The sequence below is a fragment of the Barbus barbus genome (assembly GCF_936440315.1).
Source record: "Barbus barbus genome assembly, chromosome: 15".
NCBI lineage: Eukaryota > Metazoa > Chordata > Actinopteri > Cypriniformes > Cyprinidae > Barbus > Barbus barbus.
Window position 1 is genome coordinate 3,426,002 of NC_136743.1, and position 21,724 is coordinate 3,447,725.

The 21,724-nt window shown below is 41.4% G+C and overlaps 1 protein-coding gene across 1 annotated transcript in view; it reads right to left on the bottom strand.

Moving 5' to 3' along the window:
- Nucleotides 1–21,724, bottom strand: part of LOC306881319 (CUGBP Elav-like family member 5) — a gene marked incomplete at its 5' end in the record, with an annotated part of 166,065 nt that overhangs the window by 138,270 nt on the left and 6,071 nt on the right. The window contains one exon of the mRNA XM_079435351.1: nt 18,237–18,319. Within this exon, the coding sequence (XP_079291477.1) occupies nt 18,237–18,319 (83 nt within the window). The remainder of the gene's footprint in view (nt 1–18,236; nt 18,320–21,724) is intronic.

Genomic DNA, 21,724 nt, shown 5'->3' on the forward strand with positions numbered 1-21,724 from the left:
TAAACAATGTATTAGAATCAGATTCCTTGTTACATCTGAATTTGGTTGTTTGTCATGTGTTTTAATGCATTATAATTCCTAAAGGTGTGTTCAATGAACAGATGAGTATTATGACATATTATAACAGTGATTAAAATTACTCATGAGACCACACAATGCATTATAAGGTCAATTACAAGGCATAATTAATGCATTAAAAACACTTTAAAAATGCATAAGGGCTTTCAGTACAGTGTTACCCAGATATCTAAACATTCCTAAATCAAAATATATTTACTCCAGAAGTAAAATGACTATCATTTTAGAGATATTAAGTCTTGTTTTCTGAGAAACTGTTAAAAAACAACAACAACCTGTCTTCGCTTTGAATTAAGTTTATTTTTCTAACCCAATTGGCATATAATTGGTTCACAAAAATACTAATTAAAGGCACCACATGTAAGATTTTCGTAATAAAATATCCAAAAACTACTTTCATTCAGTTGTGTATTTATGTCATGCCAAAGATTCCCAAGGATTTGTAAATCCAGAGAAATTCCAATGACTTGTCCCTGGTCATTGTCGCCAATCAATGATGCAATATCCGCATATCCACAGGTTCCATAGAAACTATGGCAACACACGGACACAAATGCTGCTGTACAGTTACACTAAATCCATTACGGCTGTTGCGAATAAAATGAAAAGTGTTGACCGCAGCATTAAATTTAGATCTGTTCTATGTTGCACCATGACTTTTTACGTGTTTTTACAGTGTTGCGCATTATAACCAATCACACACGAGCCTGCTGAGCTTATGAATGCAATGGCCAATCAGAGGCGTTCAGATGAGTTTTTGTTCAGTGCACGCACTCGTTGACTGAATTCATCTTAACAAAGTGCAGATGTACGTATGATGTAAGAGATTCATTCATAAAACCGTCGTGTATAGACAGCTTTACTGATTATAAGGGGAGATTTTGAGAGTGCTTAAACTCGCGCTAGAATGAAGTCAGTCATAATGTTCTTTGACAATGACAATGTGAATTTTTTTTCGCTGTTTGAATAGCTTTGAAAGGTACAAGTAATAAAAAAATTAATTCATTACCTCATCCGTAAACATCCTCCTTTATAGCGTCATCAAGCTTCGCCTTTGTTATTGTTTTGAAAATGCGACCTCTCGTATATGCAAACTTACATATTGCGCCTTTAAGGAATTTATTTGGGAATTGATTGATTAAAATCACTGTTTTTCTGATTGAGAAAACACCACCATTTTACACAGTTTCTGAGAAATGACATAAATACATATATATATATAGAATATTTTTAAAATACCCCCAAAAAAACTGCAATGTTTTTTCCCCTATACCACAATACTGAGGACGATGGCCATGTAAGCTCACTCAGGACTGGACAGACACTCTGAGGTGTTGCAGAAAGCATCTTCACGTCAACTTCACTAAATCAAGCAGGACACTGAGAGCTTAGCATCACGCTCACTAACACAAACTAAATGACAGCGCTATTTGGTGCCAAACACAGCAGCTCTACATCATGCGTTTGGCAGCCGTGAGCGGGACCTAAAATAGCTGCTTGTCAATAACATTTACCACAGATCCACTGCAGCCTCTTTCACGCTGTAGATAGAACAGGTTTTGTTATAAACTGAGCTGCCTGCAAAGACAGCATCCTAAGTAAAATTCACATATCACTGATATGGAATTCTCAATAGGAAACAAATAAGTTTATCATATAATATGTCACAAAAACATGCATGGGAAATATCACAAAATGCACAATTGTTTTTTTCCATTAGCATGTTTTTTTTAAGCTAACAGTAAAGCATTTTGCAAATCAGTGTATTAGAATGATTTCTGAAAGATCATGTGACTGAAGACTTGAGGAATGTTGCTGAAAATTCAGCTTTGCATCACAGAATTAAATTACATTTGAACATATATTACAATAGAAAACATTTCTTTCAAATTATAATAATATTTAACAATATTTCTGTATTTTTTATCAAATAAATGCAGCCTTGGTGAACATATGAGTTTAAGTTAATTATATTTATGATCAACATTTTTCTGAAAATATTTCATGCACTCTGATTTGCAGAAGTTGCACGATGAGAGTGAAGCTTGTGATTTTGAATATCATATTGTCATTTTTTGTGGTCCTGATAAAACCAACACATCACTTACATGCTGGATTTTACCCTTCAGGACTAAATAAACCAACAAATACACAGAGCATAATGATGTAAAAGTAAACAGAAAAGAGACATTACAATTATGATCATATTAACAGTGCTTTTATTTTTCCCTCAAGCGCCAACGAGACTAAATGGAGATGTATGCTTAAGTTTAATGCTTCTCTGGTTTTCTTCTCTGAAAAAAGTCTCAAACTGTGATCAGATTTACTAAGTGTTCAAAGAAAAGTCAGAGATCTCAATATGAATGCAGACATTTTTCATCAAATTCTTCCAATATACACAACAATCAAAAGTTTTAAAAGTTCGTGTTCGATAAGAATTTTTCATGTTTTCATGTTTTCGAAATAAGTCTCTTCTGCTCACTGCATTTATTCAAGTAAAAATCAGTAAAAACAGAAATAATATGAAATATTATTACAGTATAAAATAACTGTTTTCCATTTGAATATATTATAAAATGCAATATATTTCTGTGATCAAAGCTGAATTTTCAGCATCATTACTCCAGTCTTCTTCAGTGTCACATGATCCTTCAGAAATCATTCTGATATGCTGATTTGCTCAAGAAGCATTTCTGATTATTAAAAAACAGTTGTGCTGATTCATATTTTTGTGGAATATATTTTTGTTTCAATTATTTTCAGGATAAGACATTATAAATGTCCCCACTGTCACTTTTGATCAATTTAATACATTCTTGCAGAATAAATGTAATTTCTGAAAGAAAAAAAAATAAATCAGTAGTGTACATTTATTTTATAGCTCCATATTGTTAATCTATTTCCTAATCATTAATTTGTGTATGTTTTTAATTCTGCTAAGGAATGTTGGGACAAACTTCTTGATTAAATAAGACTCCTGAGTTTATAAGGTCCTTTTTTGCTCTTACAAGTAAATAATGTAAAGCAGTATACCTTCATGCCATCCAGCCCTTGTACTGCCACACACACACACACACACAGGTCTGTTTGTGAGGCAGATGTGGCGTGACCACTGAGGATGAAGGACAACATGGAGAATTTGTCAGCAGAAATCACAACACACACACACACCAGTATACCACAGCATACAGATGTATAAATGCATCTGATAAAGTGCTCTCATAAACAAACGTGCACACACACTCGCCCCAGGCCGACTCCAGCAGCACATCACATTACTTCTACACTTTGAAATGAAAAAAGAAAAACATGCATGGGGGCGGGACTTAGTGACCTAGAATTCATCAGCGCAGCATTGGATCGTTATTCGTTTTGATGTGTGACTGTGTGCGCCTACATTGTAGGTCATCGCCAAGTGGCAGCAACATGGAACTCTCTCTCTCTCTCTCTCTATGACTTGTTATGTAAAAGGCCTCATTCTCATATTCAGCCTTCATGCCATTGCAGAACACAGCAGCACACGGGAAAGAAAAGACTTGATCCGAGTTCAGTCGAAGAGTAATTTTTTTCAGATTTACTCAGAACTAGTTTCACTTAGTGGCTCTAGTGACTTAATAAAGCACTAAACAATGAGATGTTGCGCTTTACTGTGATTTTACCATGGTTAATGAGTGTTGTTAAGCATCTTCTTTACACAGAATTCAAAAACTGTGATTACTATAAAAAATGTAATTAAATGGTTTATTGCTTTTATTAAGCAATAGCGACAACATGACAAAACATACAGATGTACAATAAATAGTTTGATTGCTTAATAATAATAATAATCAGAACAAACTATTCTACTATGGCATAGTTTGACTATGAATATACTATATATAACATAATATACTGAATATATTCACTGAACAAAATTATAAACGCAACACTTTTGTTTTTGCCCCCATTTTTCATGAGCTGAACTCAAAGATCACAAAAGGCCTATTTCTCTCAAATATTGTTCACAAATCTGTCTAAATCTGTGTTAGTGAGCACTTCTCCTTTGCCGAGATAATCCATCCACCTCACAGGTGTGGCATATCAAGATACTGATTAGACAGCATGATTATTGCACAGGTGTGCCTTAGGCTGGCCACAATAAAAGGGTTTGGAAAATCATTGATTGAATCGTTTGGGTGTCGTTGAGCAAATAAGGTAAAAATAAATGCAAATTATAAGACAATGAAAGTGTTTTTTTGACCTTGCATGCATGTCAACGTGTTGTTGGGGACTCCTAAAACCAAAATATGAACCTTTCATAACCCATAATAGGGGCACTTTAAGGAGCTATTTTTAGCCAATTAAATAATTTAGAGCTGAGCATAACTACAGAAATGTCCATGAAGTTTTAGGAGCAATGATCTTAAAGGTTGAAACCAAAAAATGCAGAAATCTCACGTGTCTCCTACAGAGTTCAGAAGAGATCTCAAAAATGTCTCAGATGTGCTCAGATTTCCCAACACACTAAAGCCTGCGATCAAAAGTAACAGATCTCATTGTTTTCCTTGTTATGCTGACGATACTCAACTATACGTATATCTCAACAAGACCAGATGAAACTTTAAATTATCTAAGCTAACAGAGTGTGTTTAAATTTAAATCCTATTAAATTCAGATAAGACAGAGATATTACTTATTGGACCAAAAAAACAGTACACAGAATCTCTTGGATTACAATTTGCAACTAGACGGATGCACTGTCACGTCCTCTAAAGTCAAAAATCTGGGTGTTGTATTAGACAGCAACTTGTCTTTTGAAAATTACATTTCCCATGTTACAAAAACAGCATTCTTCCATCTTAGAAACATTGCCAAGCTTCGAAACATGCTACCTGTTTCTGATGCAGAAAAGCTAGTTCATGCATTCATGACCTCTAGACTGGACTATTGTAATGCACTGCTAGCTGGTTGTCCTGCATCTTCAATAAACAAGCTACAGATGCAGGGGCTATCGTCCTTACCAGGTCAATAAAAATATGATCATATTACTCCAATTTTACAGTCTCTGCACTGGCTACCTATTAAGTTCCAGATCAGTTACAAAATATTATTACTTGCCTATAAGGCCCTAAATGGTTTAGCTCTTGCATATACTGTAACTAGTCTTCTATCTCGCAACAATCGATCACGCTCCCCAAGGTCACAAAACTCTGGACTTAGTACCTAGGATAGTGAAGTCCACTAAAGGAGGTAGAGCTTTTTCACATTTGGCTCCCAAACTCTGGAATAGCCTTCCTGATAACATTCAGGGTTCAGACACACTCTCTCTGTTTAAATCTAGATTAAAGACACATCTCTTTAGCCAAGCATTCATATAATGCATCTCATAACCTTGTACTGCAGTTATATCTGATCAAATGCACATTATTATTCTTTAGCTTGGGTTGAACAAATCATTTTTTACTTGGTTGGAACAGAAGCTACGCTAATTATGTCTCTTTTTGTTTCTCTGTTTCTGCCACGGGATTGACGTAACTAGGAATTACACAAGCTTCAGTCTGGATCCAACCCTTAAAAGATCTGAGATGACTATGAACCATACTGCTTCTTATCAATTGATCTGATATATTATCCACATACATTTTATAGCGCTATACTCTTACTGTATGACATTGATTCATTTAGGTCTGTTTTTATTCTTCCAAATCAGCACGCAGCGTGGTTCAATGCAGATTAACTGACAATGAACTCAATTGAGCATGTAAGAGAAATATACACTGCCTTGAGATGAACTGTAAAACAAGACAAAGGTGCAACTACGGTCGTCCACTGGCAGCGCGTTTGCGTGAGTGTGTATTTGTGCTGGATGAAATTGCTTTTTTTTCTCTCATTACACGTACACTGATAACAGGCTTGCTGCCGTTTCTATGGCAACTATAGATCCCTCAAGCTGTGCCGTGCTGAAGGATGTCGACAACAGCGGATAGAGAACGAACATACACACACACACAGAGATCATGTGTATCTACAGCTGAGCTCTAGTGAGATTGACTCCCAGCTGTGATCCTTCCCAAAGCCTCAGAGTTATTGAAAAAGCACAACTGCTATTTACAATCTATACATGGTGAAGAAAACCATTATAGACCCCTATATCCATATTATAAACATGGTTTTGCTTTAGAGTCCAGATTTTGCATTGTCGACTCAACACATCATCAGAATTGTTTATCGTATAAAATGGTTTCATACTAATAAGCCACAACACAAAACACCACTGAAGCCCAGGCCTCCCTCTCTATGTTTTTCTCCTCCACACCTTAATTTCCATAAATACATACAGACTGTGTGTCCACAATGGTTTTTCTTGTTATCGCTGTGCCTTCCTGTGAATAGGCCCTGCAGGGATTCATAAGTTTACTGAACTAAAACAAATTAATGTAAGATGAGTTTAGGTGAATCGAATGGATTTTGATTTAACAGAATTTAAGTGAACTGAATTGATTTAAAATTCATTGCTGTCACTCACACGCCACTTTATTAGGTACACCTGTTCAATTGCTTGGTAACACAAATTGCTAATCAGCCAATCATATGGCAGCAACTCAATGCATTTAGGCATCTAGATGTGGTGAAGACGACTTGCTGAAGTTCAAACCGAGCATCAGAATGGGGAAGAAAGGGGATTTAAGTGTCTTTGAACGTGGAATGGTTGTTGGTGCCAGACGGGCTGGTCTGAGTATTTCAAAAACTGCTGATCTACTGGGATTTTCATGCACAACTATCTCTAGGGTTTACAGAGAATGGTCCGAAAAAGAGAAAATATCCAGTGAGCGGCAGTTGTGTGGACAAAAATGCCTTGTTGATGTCAGAGGTCAGAGGAGAATGGGCAGACTGGTTAGAGATGATAGAAAGGCAACAGTAACTCAAATAACCCCTCGTTACAACCAAGGTATGCAGAATACCATCTCTGAACGCACAACACATCGAACCCTGAAGCAGATGGGCTACAGCAGCAGAAGACCACACCGGGTGCCGCTCCTGTCAGCTAAGAACAGGAAACAGAGGCTACAATTCGCACAGGCTCTCCAAAGTTGAACAATGGAAGATTGGAAAAATGTTGCCTGGTCTGATGAGTCTTGATTTCTGCTGCGACATTCAGATGGTAGGGTCAGAATTTGCCGTAAAGAACATGAAAGCATGGATCCATCCTGCCTCGTCTCAACGGTTCAGGCTGGTGGTGGTGGTGTAATGGTGTGGGGGATATTTTATTGGCACACTTTGGGCCCCTTAATACCAATTGAGCATCGTTTAAATGCCACAGCCTACCAGAGTATTGTTGCTGACCATGTCCATCCCTTTATGACTACAGTGCACCCATCTTCTGATGGCTACTTCCAGCAGGATAATCACAAACTGTGTCAAAGCTCAAATCCGTCACAAAACTCAAATAATCTCAGATTGGTTTCTTGAACATGACAATGAGTTCACTTTACTCAAATGGCCTCCACAGTCACCAGATCTCAATCCAATAGAGCACCTTTGGGATGTGGTGGCACGGGAGATTCGCATCATGGATGTGCAGCCGACAAATCTGCAGCAACTGCGTGATGCTATCATGTCAATATGGACCAAAATCTCTGAGGAATGTTTCCATCACCTTGTTGAATCTACGACGAATTAAGGCAGTTCTGTAGGCAAAAGGGGGTCCAACCCAGTACTAGCAAGGTGTACCTAATAAAGTGGCCAGTGAGTGTACATATATATATATATATATATATAATAAATAAATAAATATATATATATATATACACTAGAGAAATTTCTAGGATTTTACTACTTTCCATGACCAGCAATCTCCATGTAAAATCCATGATATTTCCAGGATTACCATGACTGTAGGGACCCTGTGTTTCATATTAACTATAAAAATTGGAGAAAAAATGAAAAAGACTGGAAAAATTACAGGCCAAATGTCAGACTAGCACCAAATGTGCCGTCGGCGGGGATTCATATGTATTTCTCCAGCCTCTGATCTTATTTTACAGTGTTCTTTTATTTGAGATGAAAAAATAATGGCCTTTCTGTCCCAGCTGTCCAATAATGTCTTGTACGAATGCAAAACAAGTGTAAGACTCGCTGCTTCTCTGTCTCTCTCATCTTCCTCCTCTGACCTCTCGAGCCCCGATGCCTGCTTTCCGCAGACGCTTAATGGAGATGCAGGAACTCTACCAGCCCGGCTGTGGCTTTCTGTTCAACACACACACACAGAAGTGCACATATACGTATGCCTAAGGCTGTCAACATGACCCTAGTCACCCTGTTTGCGTTTACCATTTCTCTTTTTACTCTCCGTTCCTCTAAACTCGACGCGCCCCGGCATATTCCTGCACATATTACTCTATTCATCTTCCAGCTCCCTCTATTTATATTATTTTGCACTCCGTCTCTCTCCTCTTCCTGCTTCCCAGACATCTCTCTGATAAATACCATAGTTATGAATTATATTGTAGTTCTTGTGGCTGAACCAACCAGAGAGCAATAATTCCTCATAGTACAACAATACAATCTGACAACCCGATAGAGCTCTTAAATAAAAGGAAAGTAAGGAAACGGTGCACACACACACCATAAATTTCCTTCAGACATTTCCGTTGAGTCGTCTGACTTTATGGGAAACCGGTGAATTAAACAACAGGGTTGACTAGCTCGCACCCCCGATAACAATACAACATGCATTAATCAGCATTAGTGAACATCTATGTGATTGATTGTGCCCTCAATTAATCTGTTTTGCATTAGATCTATGAACTCAATTGCTCCTGTGTGTTTAGTTGAACCTGGACTCAAAAATGGCAAAAAAAAAAAAATCATGTTTACTAGGTACAATGAACACATCTGACGACAAACGTATTGGTTGTGAGTTTCATGATGATTTCATTGATTTTAAGTTTGGTTCAGGTGCTTAGTCTTAAGTAAACAAGATACCCTCTCGCCTATATTTCTCTTTGGTTGTAAAATGTAATTAGGTTTACCCTTGTCTAAACATCAAATTATAAATAAAACTGTAAATGTAACTTACAGTCCACACTGAAAGCAAAAATGATGAATAATATGAGACAAAAGTAAATTGTATTAATAATATAAATGTATTACATGTAGTGTATTATTATTAATGATACACTACTGTTCTAAAGTTTGGGGTTGTTAAGATTTTATGTTTAGAAAGAAGTCTCTTATGCTCACCAAGGCTGCAATTATTTGATTAGAAAATACATTAAAAATAGTTCATTTAAAATTAACTGTTTTCTGTTTGATTATATTGTAAAATGTAATTTATTCCTGTGATCAAAGATGAATTTTCAGCATCATTACTCCAGTCTTCAGTGTCACATGATCCTTCGGATATTAGGGATGTGCCCGAATAGCGAATCCGTATTCGGAAAGGCACGGAAAATTAATAATGCGTTCTACGGAGCCACAAAAGGGACATGGTTAGCCGCTTACTAGCAGTAGCCTTGTACATAAAATTTCACTTACCACATAAACAGAGAGCGGTAAGGAGAGATGACCGATAGGACGATATCGAATGATTTGCAGATCCTGAGCACCACTGACAAACATCTAATCTTGTGAAATGTGTGGTAAGTAGTGCTGCTCCTTAGTAGATTAGTCTGCGTGTGATCGCGAATCTCAAAAGTGAAAGTAAAAAGCAAACACGCATTCTTAAGTGATTTCATATTATTAACGGCTCCCTGAAAGCACTGAAATATATTTTTCTCGTATATCTTGTATATATGGTATTTATTCCCTTTACGGTTGCCGTAGTACACATCATAACCTTTCCCAATACCGGATTCGGATTCGGGCACATCCCTATCGGAAATCATTCTAATATGCTGATTTGCTCAAGAAATATTTCTTCTTATTATTAACATTGAAAACAGTTGTTCTGCTTCATATTTTTGTGGAAATCATTAATATCCTCTCCAAATGGCATTTCTTGCTGCTTAATTGCATTGCATCTGATTAGGAATGATGGCAGTTTTCAAACATCTGGCTCGGCGTGACTAACGAAGCCCAAACTAAATCTTGCAAACCACATTTACTAAAACCATTTGTCCCAATCCCAGAGCAGAATGAAACTCAGCTGGCCAAAAAACAAGCCTGCGAGTGACTACTGTTTCCTGTTTCTAAACCAGTTCAGGTGTCACATGACTGACTGTTATTCCACTGACACCCCGTCTGCTCCTGAAATAGTCTCTCCAGCCTAAAATTACGCTCTACTGCTCTCTTTTACAGTGACCCCACTCCAAACACATACACAGAAACACACACCTCAGAGTAAAAGTAGCTCGTTTCTTTTTAAGTCAGCGGGGTACAAATCATTTTAAGATGAAACAACATTTTTTTTTCACAGTGATTACAGCAGTTAGCTACATCCCCCAAATTCGGCATTCAATGAGTGCACATATTTCCCCCGAACACAATTAAATATTTTACTTTTGTGAAACTTTGCTTGTTTTACTCTGGTTGAGTCTGTGTGCTGCTTGATGACACACAATATTTCATAAATAGGCTTCTTATGACTGTAAAAAGTGATAAGTTGACTTAACTTAAAAAAATTTAGGAAACCCATTGCCTTAAAATTATTAAGTAATTAATAATAAAAAAGTATAAGTGAATTGTGAATTGTCACTTAACTTAAAAAAAAAAAAAAAAAGTTAAGTCAGGAACACTTTTTACAGTGTAACTTCTTATTTCTTTCTTTTATTTTGGGGAAAAAGAGACCTGTTCTTGGCACACTTCGTGAGATTCAGCTGTGTGTGTTTCTGCATAAGTTCTAGAAGTGCATGTATATGGAAGTATTCATATTGAGTTTTTCTGCATCTGTGTGTGTGATCCAAAAAGGTTAATGTTCGTAACCTTTACATAAATCTACTGCTGCTCTTTTCCAGCGTTGTGTTTTCCGGCAGCTGGCTCACGGTAGAGATAGACCCCACGGGAACGTTTGAATGTGCAGCCACACGTCTGCTCATGACAGTCCAACATGAGAACATGAGCCAAACAAACCCTATAGCTCACCTCTGATTAACTCACGCTGCATTCCCTACAGAACCCACGTCATCTAAATATACAGCTCCATTTACACACATGCACTCTTAAAATAAAGCATTGATGGCTCTATGAAAAACCTTAAACATCCATGGAATTTTTCTTTTCTTTTCTTTTTGTTCTTTTAAGACCTGTTCACTGAAAGGTTCTTTGAGGAACCAAAAATGACATCACTGCGAAAAAAACAAAAAACCCTCTTTTAGAACTTTTATTTGTAAAGGAATAGTTCTCAGAAAAATGAACATTTGCTGAAAAAGTCCATCCCATGTTGTCCTTTAACAACAAAATCCACCAACATATTAATTTAAAACCATTTCAGCTTGTAAATGGTGCTTCTGTGCAGATTTCTCTCTTGACTCAGACAAGACCTTTTCACCAGAGGAAGTAATATTATGGACCCATTTTAGATGGAAGCAATAGTTTGAACTTGAAAACATGTTAACGATGGAGTTGTTTCTTACAAACATGCAGTTCCCTTCCAGGAACTTCGAGCTACGTCCGAAGACGCTATGGGAACGCCATCAGCGTAACCGGCACTCTGAATATTGTATACAACCAGTCTAATGAATGGGCGAGGCGTCACGGGCGGGGTGACGTCACGACCAGGAAGTTATATAAGCACGTGCGGCGGAGCCGGCATCAGCTTTTTGTCATTCAGCAAGCGCTCTGTGTATTGTCAGTCTGATTTGTGTCTTGTGAGTCTTATTTGGTGTTGTCTGTCTTAGAAACCCAAGAGATTATGCCTAAAACCAAGGCAAAGACTAGGGGCGATCCCAGATCGCGTTTCAGGTTGTGTGTTAGTAATCGTTACATAACGAGTGGACACACACACAACCTGTGCGTGGTCTGTTTGGGTGCGGAGCATGCGGCATCAGCTCTCGAGGGAGCCGATTGCCTGCACTGTGAGCGGCTCTCGCTGCGCACACTCCGCACCCGGAAGGCTCTCTTCGAGAAGGGAGCCTTCGCGAGCCTCCCACGCGGTGCTGGCCCCGCTGCTGCCGAGTCAGAGCGGCGGCTGCACGCGTGGGGCTCGCAGGCTGATCTGGCTGGCGAGAGTCAGACGGGGATCTTCTCCCGTATCCGCCAGATCTGGCGCCCCGTCTCTCGGTGCGGAAGCGGTTCTCTTTCCCCAGAGACGAGGGCTCGACGCTTCATCTCTCTTCCTCCGAGGAGGTTGATGAGACGAGCGTTGACGAGGTTTCGCCGCCTCCGTCGCTCCAATGTAATAGCGAGCTCGCCAAGCGCGCTGTTGGTCCCGCTTTGCAAAATCAGAGCGGTGGCTGGGCTCGCGCGGCTCGCATATGGATCATCAGATCCAGCGCGCGTTCTCTGTGCTTGGAAGCGGTTCTCTTCCCCCAGAGAGAGGGCGCGACGCCCCGCCTGTCTTCCTCCGAGGAGGTGGATGAGGAAGGCATCGATGAGCTTTGTAAGCTTCAGTGTTTTGTACAGACACAAATAAAGCCGGTCCCGCTCTGCTGAGGCAGAGCGGCAGCTGCGCTCATGGGGCTCGTAGGAGAAAAGGCTGATCTGGCTGGCGGGCATATAGAAGAGAAAGGAAAAGAAACTATCTTCTCCCGTATCCACCAGATCTGGCGCCCCGTCTCGCGGTTCGGAAGCGGTACTCTTCCCCCCGAGACGAGGGCTTGACGCTGCGTCCTCCGAGGAAAAGGGATGTGACGAGCGTTGACGAGGTTTCGCCGCCTCTCTCGCCCCAGTGTGAGGAGCCACAAGAGCCTTCAGTTTTCCCCGATCTCCACCGAGGTGTTGAGATCGCGGGTGGAATCTTTGAGGGCAGATGGTATGCGCGCTCTCGAAATTCAGGTGGCTGCTGGGCGGGCGCAGCCTCCTCCGCATACCAGCTCCTCGCGCAACAGGTCCTGACGGGCGAGCCCCAGGACCGCGGAGGGCGACCCCTACTGGGGTGGAGCGGCTTACACCGCGGCACACGGTGACCGTTTCCCCTCAGGTGCTCTCCAGGGATTTGTCTGTCAACCCTGCTGTTCCAGGGCACAGCAGGTCCCAGCGAGTGTTGCTCTCAGGTTCTTCCGCCTGTGATTTCAGCGGGCCTGAGAAACTCGCCTCAGCCGCCAGATTACGCGTCTCCTGTCGGTGCGCCGCAGTGAGGCAGCGGTCTGGCCGCTTTTCTGACACCAGAGGTCAGTCTCGTGAGACTGATTCCCTTAGTAGCTCGTTGGACAGCGAGCTGCCGAATGTGTCTCTCTGGTTTGTTCAGATCTCCTGACGGGCGGGCCCCAGGACTACGGAGGACGACCCTACTGGGGTGGAGCGGCTTACACCGCGGCTCACGGTGACCGTCTCCCCTCGGTGCCCTCCGGGGATTTGTCTGCCAACCCTGCAGTTCCAGGGCACAGCAGGTCCCAGCGAGCGTTATTCTCAGGTTCTACCGCCTGTGATCTCAGCGGGCCTGAGAGACTCGCCCCAGCCGCCAGACTACGCGTCCCCTGCCGGTACGCTCCAGCAAGACAGCGGTCTGGCCGCTTCTCTACACCAGAGGTCAGTCTCGAGAGACTGATTCCCTTAGTAGATCGTTTGGCGGCCTGGCAACGGCTGCCGAACGTGTCTCTCTGGGTCCTGCGCACGGTAGAGGCTGGCTATTCCATCCAGTTCGATGGGCCGCCCCCGCGGTTCAACGGGGTCTGCGTGACTACGGTCCGCCCCGAGCAGGCTCTGGTCCTGGAACAGGAAGTCAACACTTTGCTGAAAAAGGAAGCCATAGAGTTGGTTCCACCTCACGAAGTGTACACCGGCTTCTACAGCCGATACTTCATTGTTCCGAAGAGGGACGGAGGGCTGAGGCCCATACTGGACTTGCGTCTCTTGAACCTCTCAGTCAGATCGCTGAAGTTCAGGATGCTGACGGTCAAGCAGATCGTATCTCAAATCAGGTCCGAGGACTGGTTTGTCACGATAGACCTCAAAGACGCCTATTTCCATGTGTCCATCCTTCCCTCTCACAGGAAGTTCCTGAGGTTCGCTTTCGGGGGCAAAGCGTACCAATATCGGGTTCTTCCCTTCGGCCTAGCACTCTCACCCCGCACCTTCACCAAGTGTGTGGATGCGGTCCTGGTCCCGTTGCGACTGCGAGGCATCCGCATACTAAATTATATCGACGATTGGTTGATTCTCGCTCAGATAGAGCAGTTGGCGGTTCGGCATCGAGATGTCGTTCTCGCCCACATGAAAGATCTGGGGTTAAGACTAAACGCCAAGGAGAGTGTGCTTTCTCCAGTTCAGAGAACCACTTATCTAGGCGTGGTGTGGGATTCGACCACGACGCAGGCGCGGTTATCCCCTGCTCGGATCGAGTCGATCCTCGCGGCAGTCGAGAGAGTGCGAGAAGGCCAGCCATTCACTGTTAAGCAGAGACAGCTTGGGTTCATGGCAGCTGCGTCCAGTGTGATTCCCTTTGGCCTGCTGTACATGAGGCCCCTACAGTGGTGGCTCAAGACCCAAGGGGGTCTCCCTGAGGGGAGACTCGCTTCGCATTGTCAAGGATCACGCCATTGTATGGAGAATCCGTGCCTTAGACTCGTGGAGGAAACCTTGGTTCTTGTCCTAGGGTCATGAGTGGCCACCCTGCCCGCGGTCTGTGGAGTGGTCGCCACTTGACGTGGCATATCAACCAGCTAGAGATCCTAGCTGTGTTCCGTGCGTTCAAGCACTTCCTCCCGGACCTGAGAGATCACCACGTGCTGGTCCGCACCGACAGCACGGCAGTGGTCTCTTACATCTCAATGTAGGAGCAGACGTTCTGTCGAGACAGGGGCTGAGGCCCGGGGAATGGATGCTTCACCTCGAGGGGTGAAGCAGATTTCGAAGGTTGGGCCAGGCACGGGTAGACCTGTTCGCGACTCCAGAGTCAGCGTAATGTCCCCTCTGGTTTTCTTTAGTTCCTCCAGCTCCTCTGGGACTGGATACTATGGTACAGACGCGGCCCATGCCCCGTCTGTACGCCTTCCCTCCCCGATCGCTCTGCTCCCGGGAGTTCTGGCGAGAGTGCGCCAGGACGCGGTCAGTCTACTGTTAGTAGCACCGTTCTGGCCGGGCCGAGTTTGGTTCTCGGACCCGATTTCTCTCCTTGACGGCACTCCGTGGCCGGTACTGATCAGGAGAGATCTCCTCTCACAGGCCGGGGGCACCTATGTGCACCCTCGCCCGGAGCTATGGAAGCCGTGGGTTTGGCCTCTGAGCAGGCGCAACTCATAGCTTCCGGTCTATCGACTAGGTTGTCGAGACCCTCCTTTAATCCAGAGCTCCCTCCACGAGGAAACTGTACGTTGAAGTGCGGAGACCGCCACCTTGACCCAGTCAACTGCCCAGTTTGTGCAGTTCTGGAGTTCCTGCAGGCCTGATTCTCCGCAGGGTTAACCCACTCCACTACTAGGTCTACGTGGCAGTTATTTGTCATACCACGCCCTTATCGGTGGCCTGTCAGTGGGCAGACACCCCCTGGTTACACGTTTCCTCCGCGGTGCGCTGAGGCTGAGGCCGCCTGTACGACCCCGTGTCCCCACGTGGGACCTGGCTGTGGTACTAGAGGCTCTGTGCAGAGCACCCTTTGAGCCTCTCGGGGAGATAACTGATAGACTCCTCACCATCAAGACCGTCTTTCTGCTGGCTATCACCTCTCTGAGGAGGGTGAGTGACCTCCAGGCCCTATCTGTGGCCCCTTCGCATATTGACTTTGCGCCCGGTTCGGCGAAAGTCTTCCTCTACCCCCGTGTGGGGTACATACCGAAGGTTCTGACGGTCGTACCATAGCCGGTCGTACTCCAGGCCTTCTGTCCTCCTCCCTTCAGGGAGCCCGACCAGGAAAGGCACAACTGTGTGTGTCCAGTGCGAGCACTGGACGCATATATCCACAGAATGGCTGTGGAGAAAGACGGACCAGCTGCTCGAGTGCTTTGGTCCGCCTAAGAAGGGTCTTCCTGTTACGAAGCCCACTCTTACTAGGTGGATAGTGGATGCCATCAATCTGGCGTACGAGACCTCTGACCTTCCCCCGCCGCTGGGAGTCAGAGCGCACTCGACCCGAGGTGTGGCGGCCTCCAAGGCCTTCTGGGCAGGTGTCTCCATGCAAGACATCTGCAACGCTGCTGGGTGGTCCACGCCCCTGACATTCGCCAGGTTTTACAACCTCGACATCAGAGCCACTCCAGGCTCCTCCGTCCTTTCAGCCTGACACCAGGCAGGGACTTGTCAGTCTGGCGGCGTTGGTATTGCGTTCCCATAGCGTCTTCGGACGTAGCTCGAAGTTCCTGGAAGGGAACGTACCAGGTTACGTATGTAACCCAGGTTCCCTGAAGGGAACGAGAGCTACGTCCCGAGCCACACTTCCGGCATCCCTGCCAGCGCTTGCTTCATGACTTGAAGCTGATGCCGGCTCCGCCGCACGTGCTTATATAACTTCCTGGTCGTGACGTCACCCCGCCCGTGACGCCTCGCCCATTCATTAGACTGGTTGTATACAATATTCAGAGTGCCGGTTACGCTGATGGCGTTCCCATAGCGTCTTCGGACGTAGCTCTCGTTCCCTTCAGGGAACCTGGGTTACATACGTAACCTGGTACGTTTTTGGCTTCTCAAGATGTTAACTGATTGACTGGAGTGGTGTGGATCACTTGTGGATTATTGTGATGTTTTTATCAGCTGTTTGGACTCTTATTCTGACGGCACCCATTCACTTCAGAGGATCCATGATGGCAAGTGATGTAATGCAACATTTCTCCAAATCTTTTTCTGACAAAAAAAAAAAACTCATCTACATCTTAGATGGCCTTTCAGCAAATACTCATTTTTGGGTGAACTATTTCTTTAAGCGTGTATGAAAGAGAAATCTCTTTAATATCACAACTGCAGTTTCTAGACAACAATGTTTTAAACGGAGATCAAATGGAGACAAGAGAGTTTCCTGTGAAAAAGACACTAGTAATCTCAGTGTATCTGCTATATCTTATCTGCTCTGCTGTCATGTAAACAACATTGAATTAGCAGGAGAAACACATCATGAAACATCATTTCCTCTGTGTGAGGTGAACTTGAACAGACTGACAGTAAAGAGCTGAAGGCATGATGAAATAAAACATGTCTAACATCTGCCACACACAAACTTCTGACGGATGTGTTTGCCCTCAGAACCAATGACTACCAGACGTTACAGAAATGTTACAGTGATGAAAATTTGAGGAGAAAAATTGACACTTCCACTAGTTTCGGCACGATAGTTCACCCAAATTATTTTGACTAATTTCTACCTTCTTTAGGCCACAAAAGCAGCTGGTTTTTATCAAAATTGTACATTTTGCTCTTTTTTTGCACAACAAAAGTGTACAGTGACCAGAGGCTGTCAAGTTCCAAAAACAACCAAAATGTATCAATAAGTGCTTATTTAAAATCTCTTGTTGATAATATAATCACAAAATACGCAATTTTATGGAAAAAAGTGATTCAAAAATCCTAAAAGAGACACTTAATAAAGTGACTGCAACAATTTTTGCTTTCATACAAATTAAAGGCAATAATTTCCATTCAAAGTTTAATTTATTAAGCTAATTCCTTTTTAGAAATTTACAGCCACTGAGCACTTTCATTGAACGGAAAACAACCTGCTTTCTTGAGGTTGTAAATAAAACTAAAATTACTAGGGAATGTGATACAAGCAAATACTATTTCTATCTTTCTACTTCAAACTTTCAACGTGTTACTCGCCATTTGTTTCTTTGTAATTATGTACTTGTAATCAGATTTACTAGCAATTTCTGAGTGGAAACTGTTTCAAATTAAATCCTACATCAATACTGTTTTGTGTAAATTTTCACAAAAGGAGTTTCAAGAAACAATTTTGGCTGAACTATTCCTTTAAGCTTTCCTACAAATCAAATCTGGATTGTATGTCGCAAACATATCAAGAGAAAACAGGAGAAGGAGAAAACAGTGTCATTTGAAGTTGTTACTGAACGTCGTTCAACGGTTAGACATTTTCTGCCTGAAATAGATGAAACAAAAAGCCATTAGAGAAATACAGAGAGAGATTAAAAGAGACATACCCCTGGTAGAGTCTTCTGTTCATGCAATGCATTCTGGGCTTTGATGGCTGATTCACGAGCGCAGTAGGTGAGGAACGCGCAGCCTGTAAAAAGGAGACGAGAATCAGATACGGACCTGCACAAACCTACACAAAACACACACACAGTCATGTACCAAAGCTGTGTGTTTCACTTCCACACTGCCATTTATCACAGAACAGAGTTGTAAACTAGATTTGTACGTTCTGAGCAAACATGAGTGATGTTGCTGTTGTGATGCAAGTGTGTTCTGGGTTGTTGCCACAGCATTGCTATGCGGTTGTAATAGTAATAGTGATGTTTGACTTAGAATTAACATACATTAACATGTATTAGATTTATTAATTTAGCAGCTACTGTTATTCAAAGTGACTTACAAATAAAGGACATCACATGCAATCTGCAACAATGCCACATTTAAAGTATAGAGTAGATTTGGAACAGGGTTACGACCCTCCCGCCAGTGTTTTTGGCTGCCCTGGCCTTGTAACCTCAACTCAACGCCTCTGCTCCCAAAAGAGCAGCTAGAAATGATTTCCAATGACCACGATCAGGCATCAGTCACGTCTCTCTCTCTCACGGGTGCGTGGCTGGTGTGGCCACAATAAACTTTAAGCACATGAATTAATTTACCCCATAACAGTTACGAGCAGGATATGATGTCACACTCTATGGCTTCTGTTTATACTGTTCTATTCTGTATACAGTTCATCTAACTTTGAATAAAAACCATTAATAATGAATATTTTTTTTTGTAAACTACTACTTTTTAATAAGACATTAATTGTGAATAGTGTTGTTATTGTTAACTTTTTTTTTTTATTATTGTGGTTTGTGGTTAACTGAAATAAAGCTGAAAAATATAAATATTAGATGAAAATTCAAAAGATTCAAATCAATATTAAAAACAATAATTTACTGTAACACTTTTGAAAAACACAAACTGTGAACAGTGTTGTTATTGTAAAGCAAAACTTTAAAAATACTTTTCATTAAATGAAATAAAAATATAAATATCAGACGAAGAACTTACTTAAACTCCAAGAAATGTAGAAAATAAGCAGAAGTGAAAATACTAAAATTACTAAAACTGAAATAAAAACAAATTACAGCTAAAACATATCAACAATAAACAATAATGTGAAAAATTTTTAAAATACATTTTAATACTGAGTGTTGTTATTGTTAACTAAAACTTAAAAATCATTTTCATCAATTGAAATTAAGCTGAAAACATAAATATTAGATAAAAAAAAAAAAAAAAAAACTTAAAATGTTTAGAAAATTTGAAAATGTTTAATAAGTTGGAGCACTAAAATTACTCAACCTAAAACTGAAATAAAATAAATTAAAGCTAAAAAGAAACATGAAAAAAAACTACTAAAAATGACAAAAGCACTGAATAAAAATAAAAGCTAATTCAAAATATAAAACAAAATATTACATATAATTCATTCAAAAATAACCCATTGTTAACAATGAATTATGGCTTCTACAAAATCATATACCATCTTTTAACAACCTCGTGGTAAGTCTGGAGAAAAAAGTAATTTGAGCTACTTTTTGAGTTGAAATGAATGGTAGATTTGTCCTAAATGACCTTAATTCACCCTATATATTCACATTTTGGCTAGCGATCAGCTTGATTAGGCGGATTTCAATATTTTAAATCCTGAATCATCTATTTTCTGTCTTGCAAGTTGGCTTTATGCTAATCAGAAATTCTTCAAAAAATAACATTAAAAAGGTCAAAATGAATTAAAACGATCTTAAGAAGCACATTCCTTTCTATTTGGCCTGATTTCTACACCTTCAGCCTCTCCTGAACATTAAAACACAAATAAATTAATTAATTATATTCTGAATTAAAACTACTGCATTTCCCATTGGAGCCAGCTCTCCCAGATCAGACAAAGAATCCCAAATAATTTTAAAGCAATTTGGGGTGATCTGGAGCCGCCCAGCCTGTTTGCATTCCCGTTCATTGTTCTGACAGCGATATTTTCACAGCTCCAGTATAATTGGCTTGTAATGATTGCCATTATAGGAGCATTAGTCTAGCGTAACCTGTAAACCTTAATTAAACCAGTCACATTCAGATGGACCCAAACCAACCCTCAGAGCGCAGCCGCTTGTCCGGAGCGAACAGACCACCTCATGTAGAACTAATCACACACACACAGAGGGAACAGCGTTTAGAGAGAGCAGAGAGTGTAACAGCTCTCATATGTATTCGTGTTGCACACCTGTGTCTGTTCAACAGGAGTATCACTATAATACATGAACACTGGCACAGCATGCAGACAACTAACATTCTCTATAAATCAACACAATCTCATTAGCAGCTCATCCGTGCCACAACAGATTAAGAAGCTTGTAAAACTAGTTTAAAGACCCAATGAATCTATTTTGGCATTCACAGTGTACTATCCTGCATTGATGTATTTCCTATTGAAATTGGAAGCTCAGCAGGAACATATAAAAATAGGTGGCAACATTTTGCAATAAGTTCCTATTTGTACATTTTAATTATCGCATTAACATAACAATGAACTACACTAAAAGGTAAAACTGTCACTGGGGCGGCACTCATTCAAAAGATACTAATATATGAGTAATATGTAGCTTTAAGGTACTTTAAGGGGAAAATAAGATGTACCTTTTAGTTTTCATGTGAATGAATATATTTTAAAATGTAATTTATTCCTGTGACCAAAAGCTGAATTTTCAGCATCGTTACACCAGTCTTTAGTGTCACATGATCCTTCAAAAATCATTCTAATATGCAGATTTGCCCCTCAAGCAACATTTTGTTAAAAACAGTTGTACTGCTTCATATTGTTTTAGTCAGAAGTGAGTCTTGTTACTGAAACAAAATGGATTGCAAATTTCACGTAAACATTAAGAAAGAAAAACAAGGTCACGACTGGTTTCATTCGGGGCTGTATACGGCACAACTACAGTACTTACAGAAAGAAACCCAGCGTTTGGCTTTATACACCAGAGCATTGCACGCCGGCTAATTTAAGAGACAGATAATTGCATTCAGGCAGTGTTATTCTGCACATTTGGTATCTGTGTTGTATCAAGCTCAGATCAATACATTCTGGGAGCAGAAAATGATAGTTATCTCCTTATCATTTTCCATTAAAATCCCCTTTTGATAACATTTCATCACAGGCTGGTGGAAAGGAAAAGAAAGAGAGAGAGAGAGAGAGGGAGAGGGAATGATAGGGAGATAAAAAGAGAGTAAAAGAAAGGTTTTTGTAGCTCCATAAAAACAGCTTTATCTCCTCTGTTTGCCCCCAAACGCTCCAAAAACAGGCCGCACTGGATTATGGGCTATAAATTATATTAAAATCTCTCCGTTGTAGTAATTTCATTTTCTCTTCTAAAATAAATCTCAGCCCAGCAAACACAAAACACTGGAATCCAAACTTTTCTGAGGTTACTTCTGAATTAAATGACTC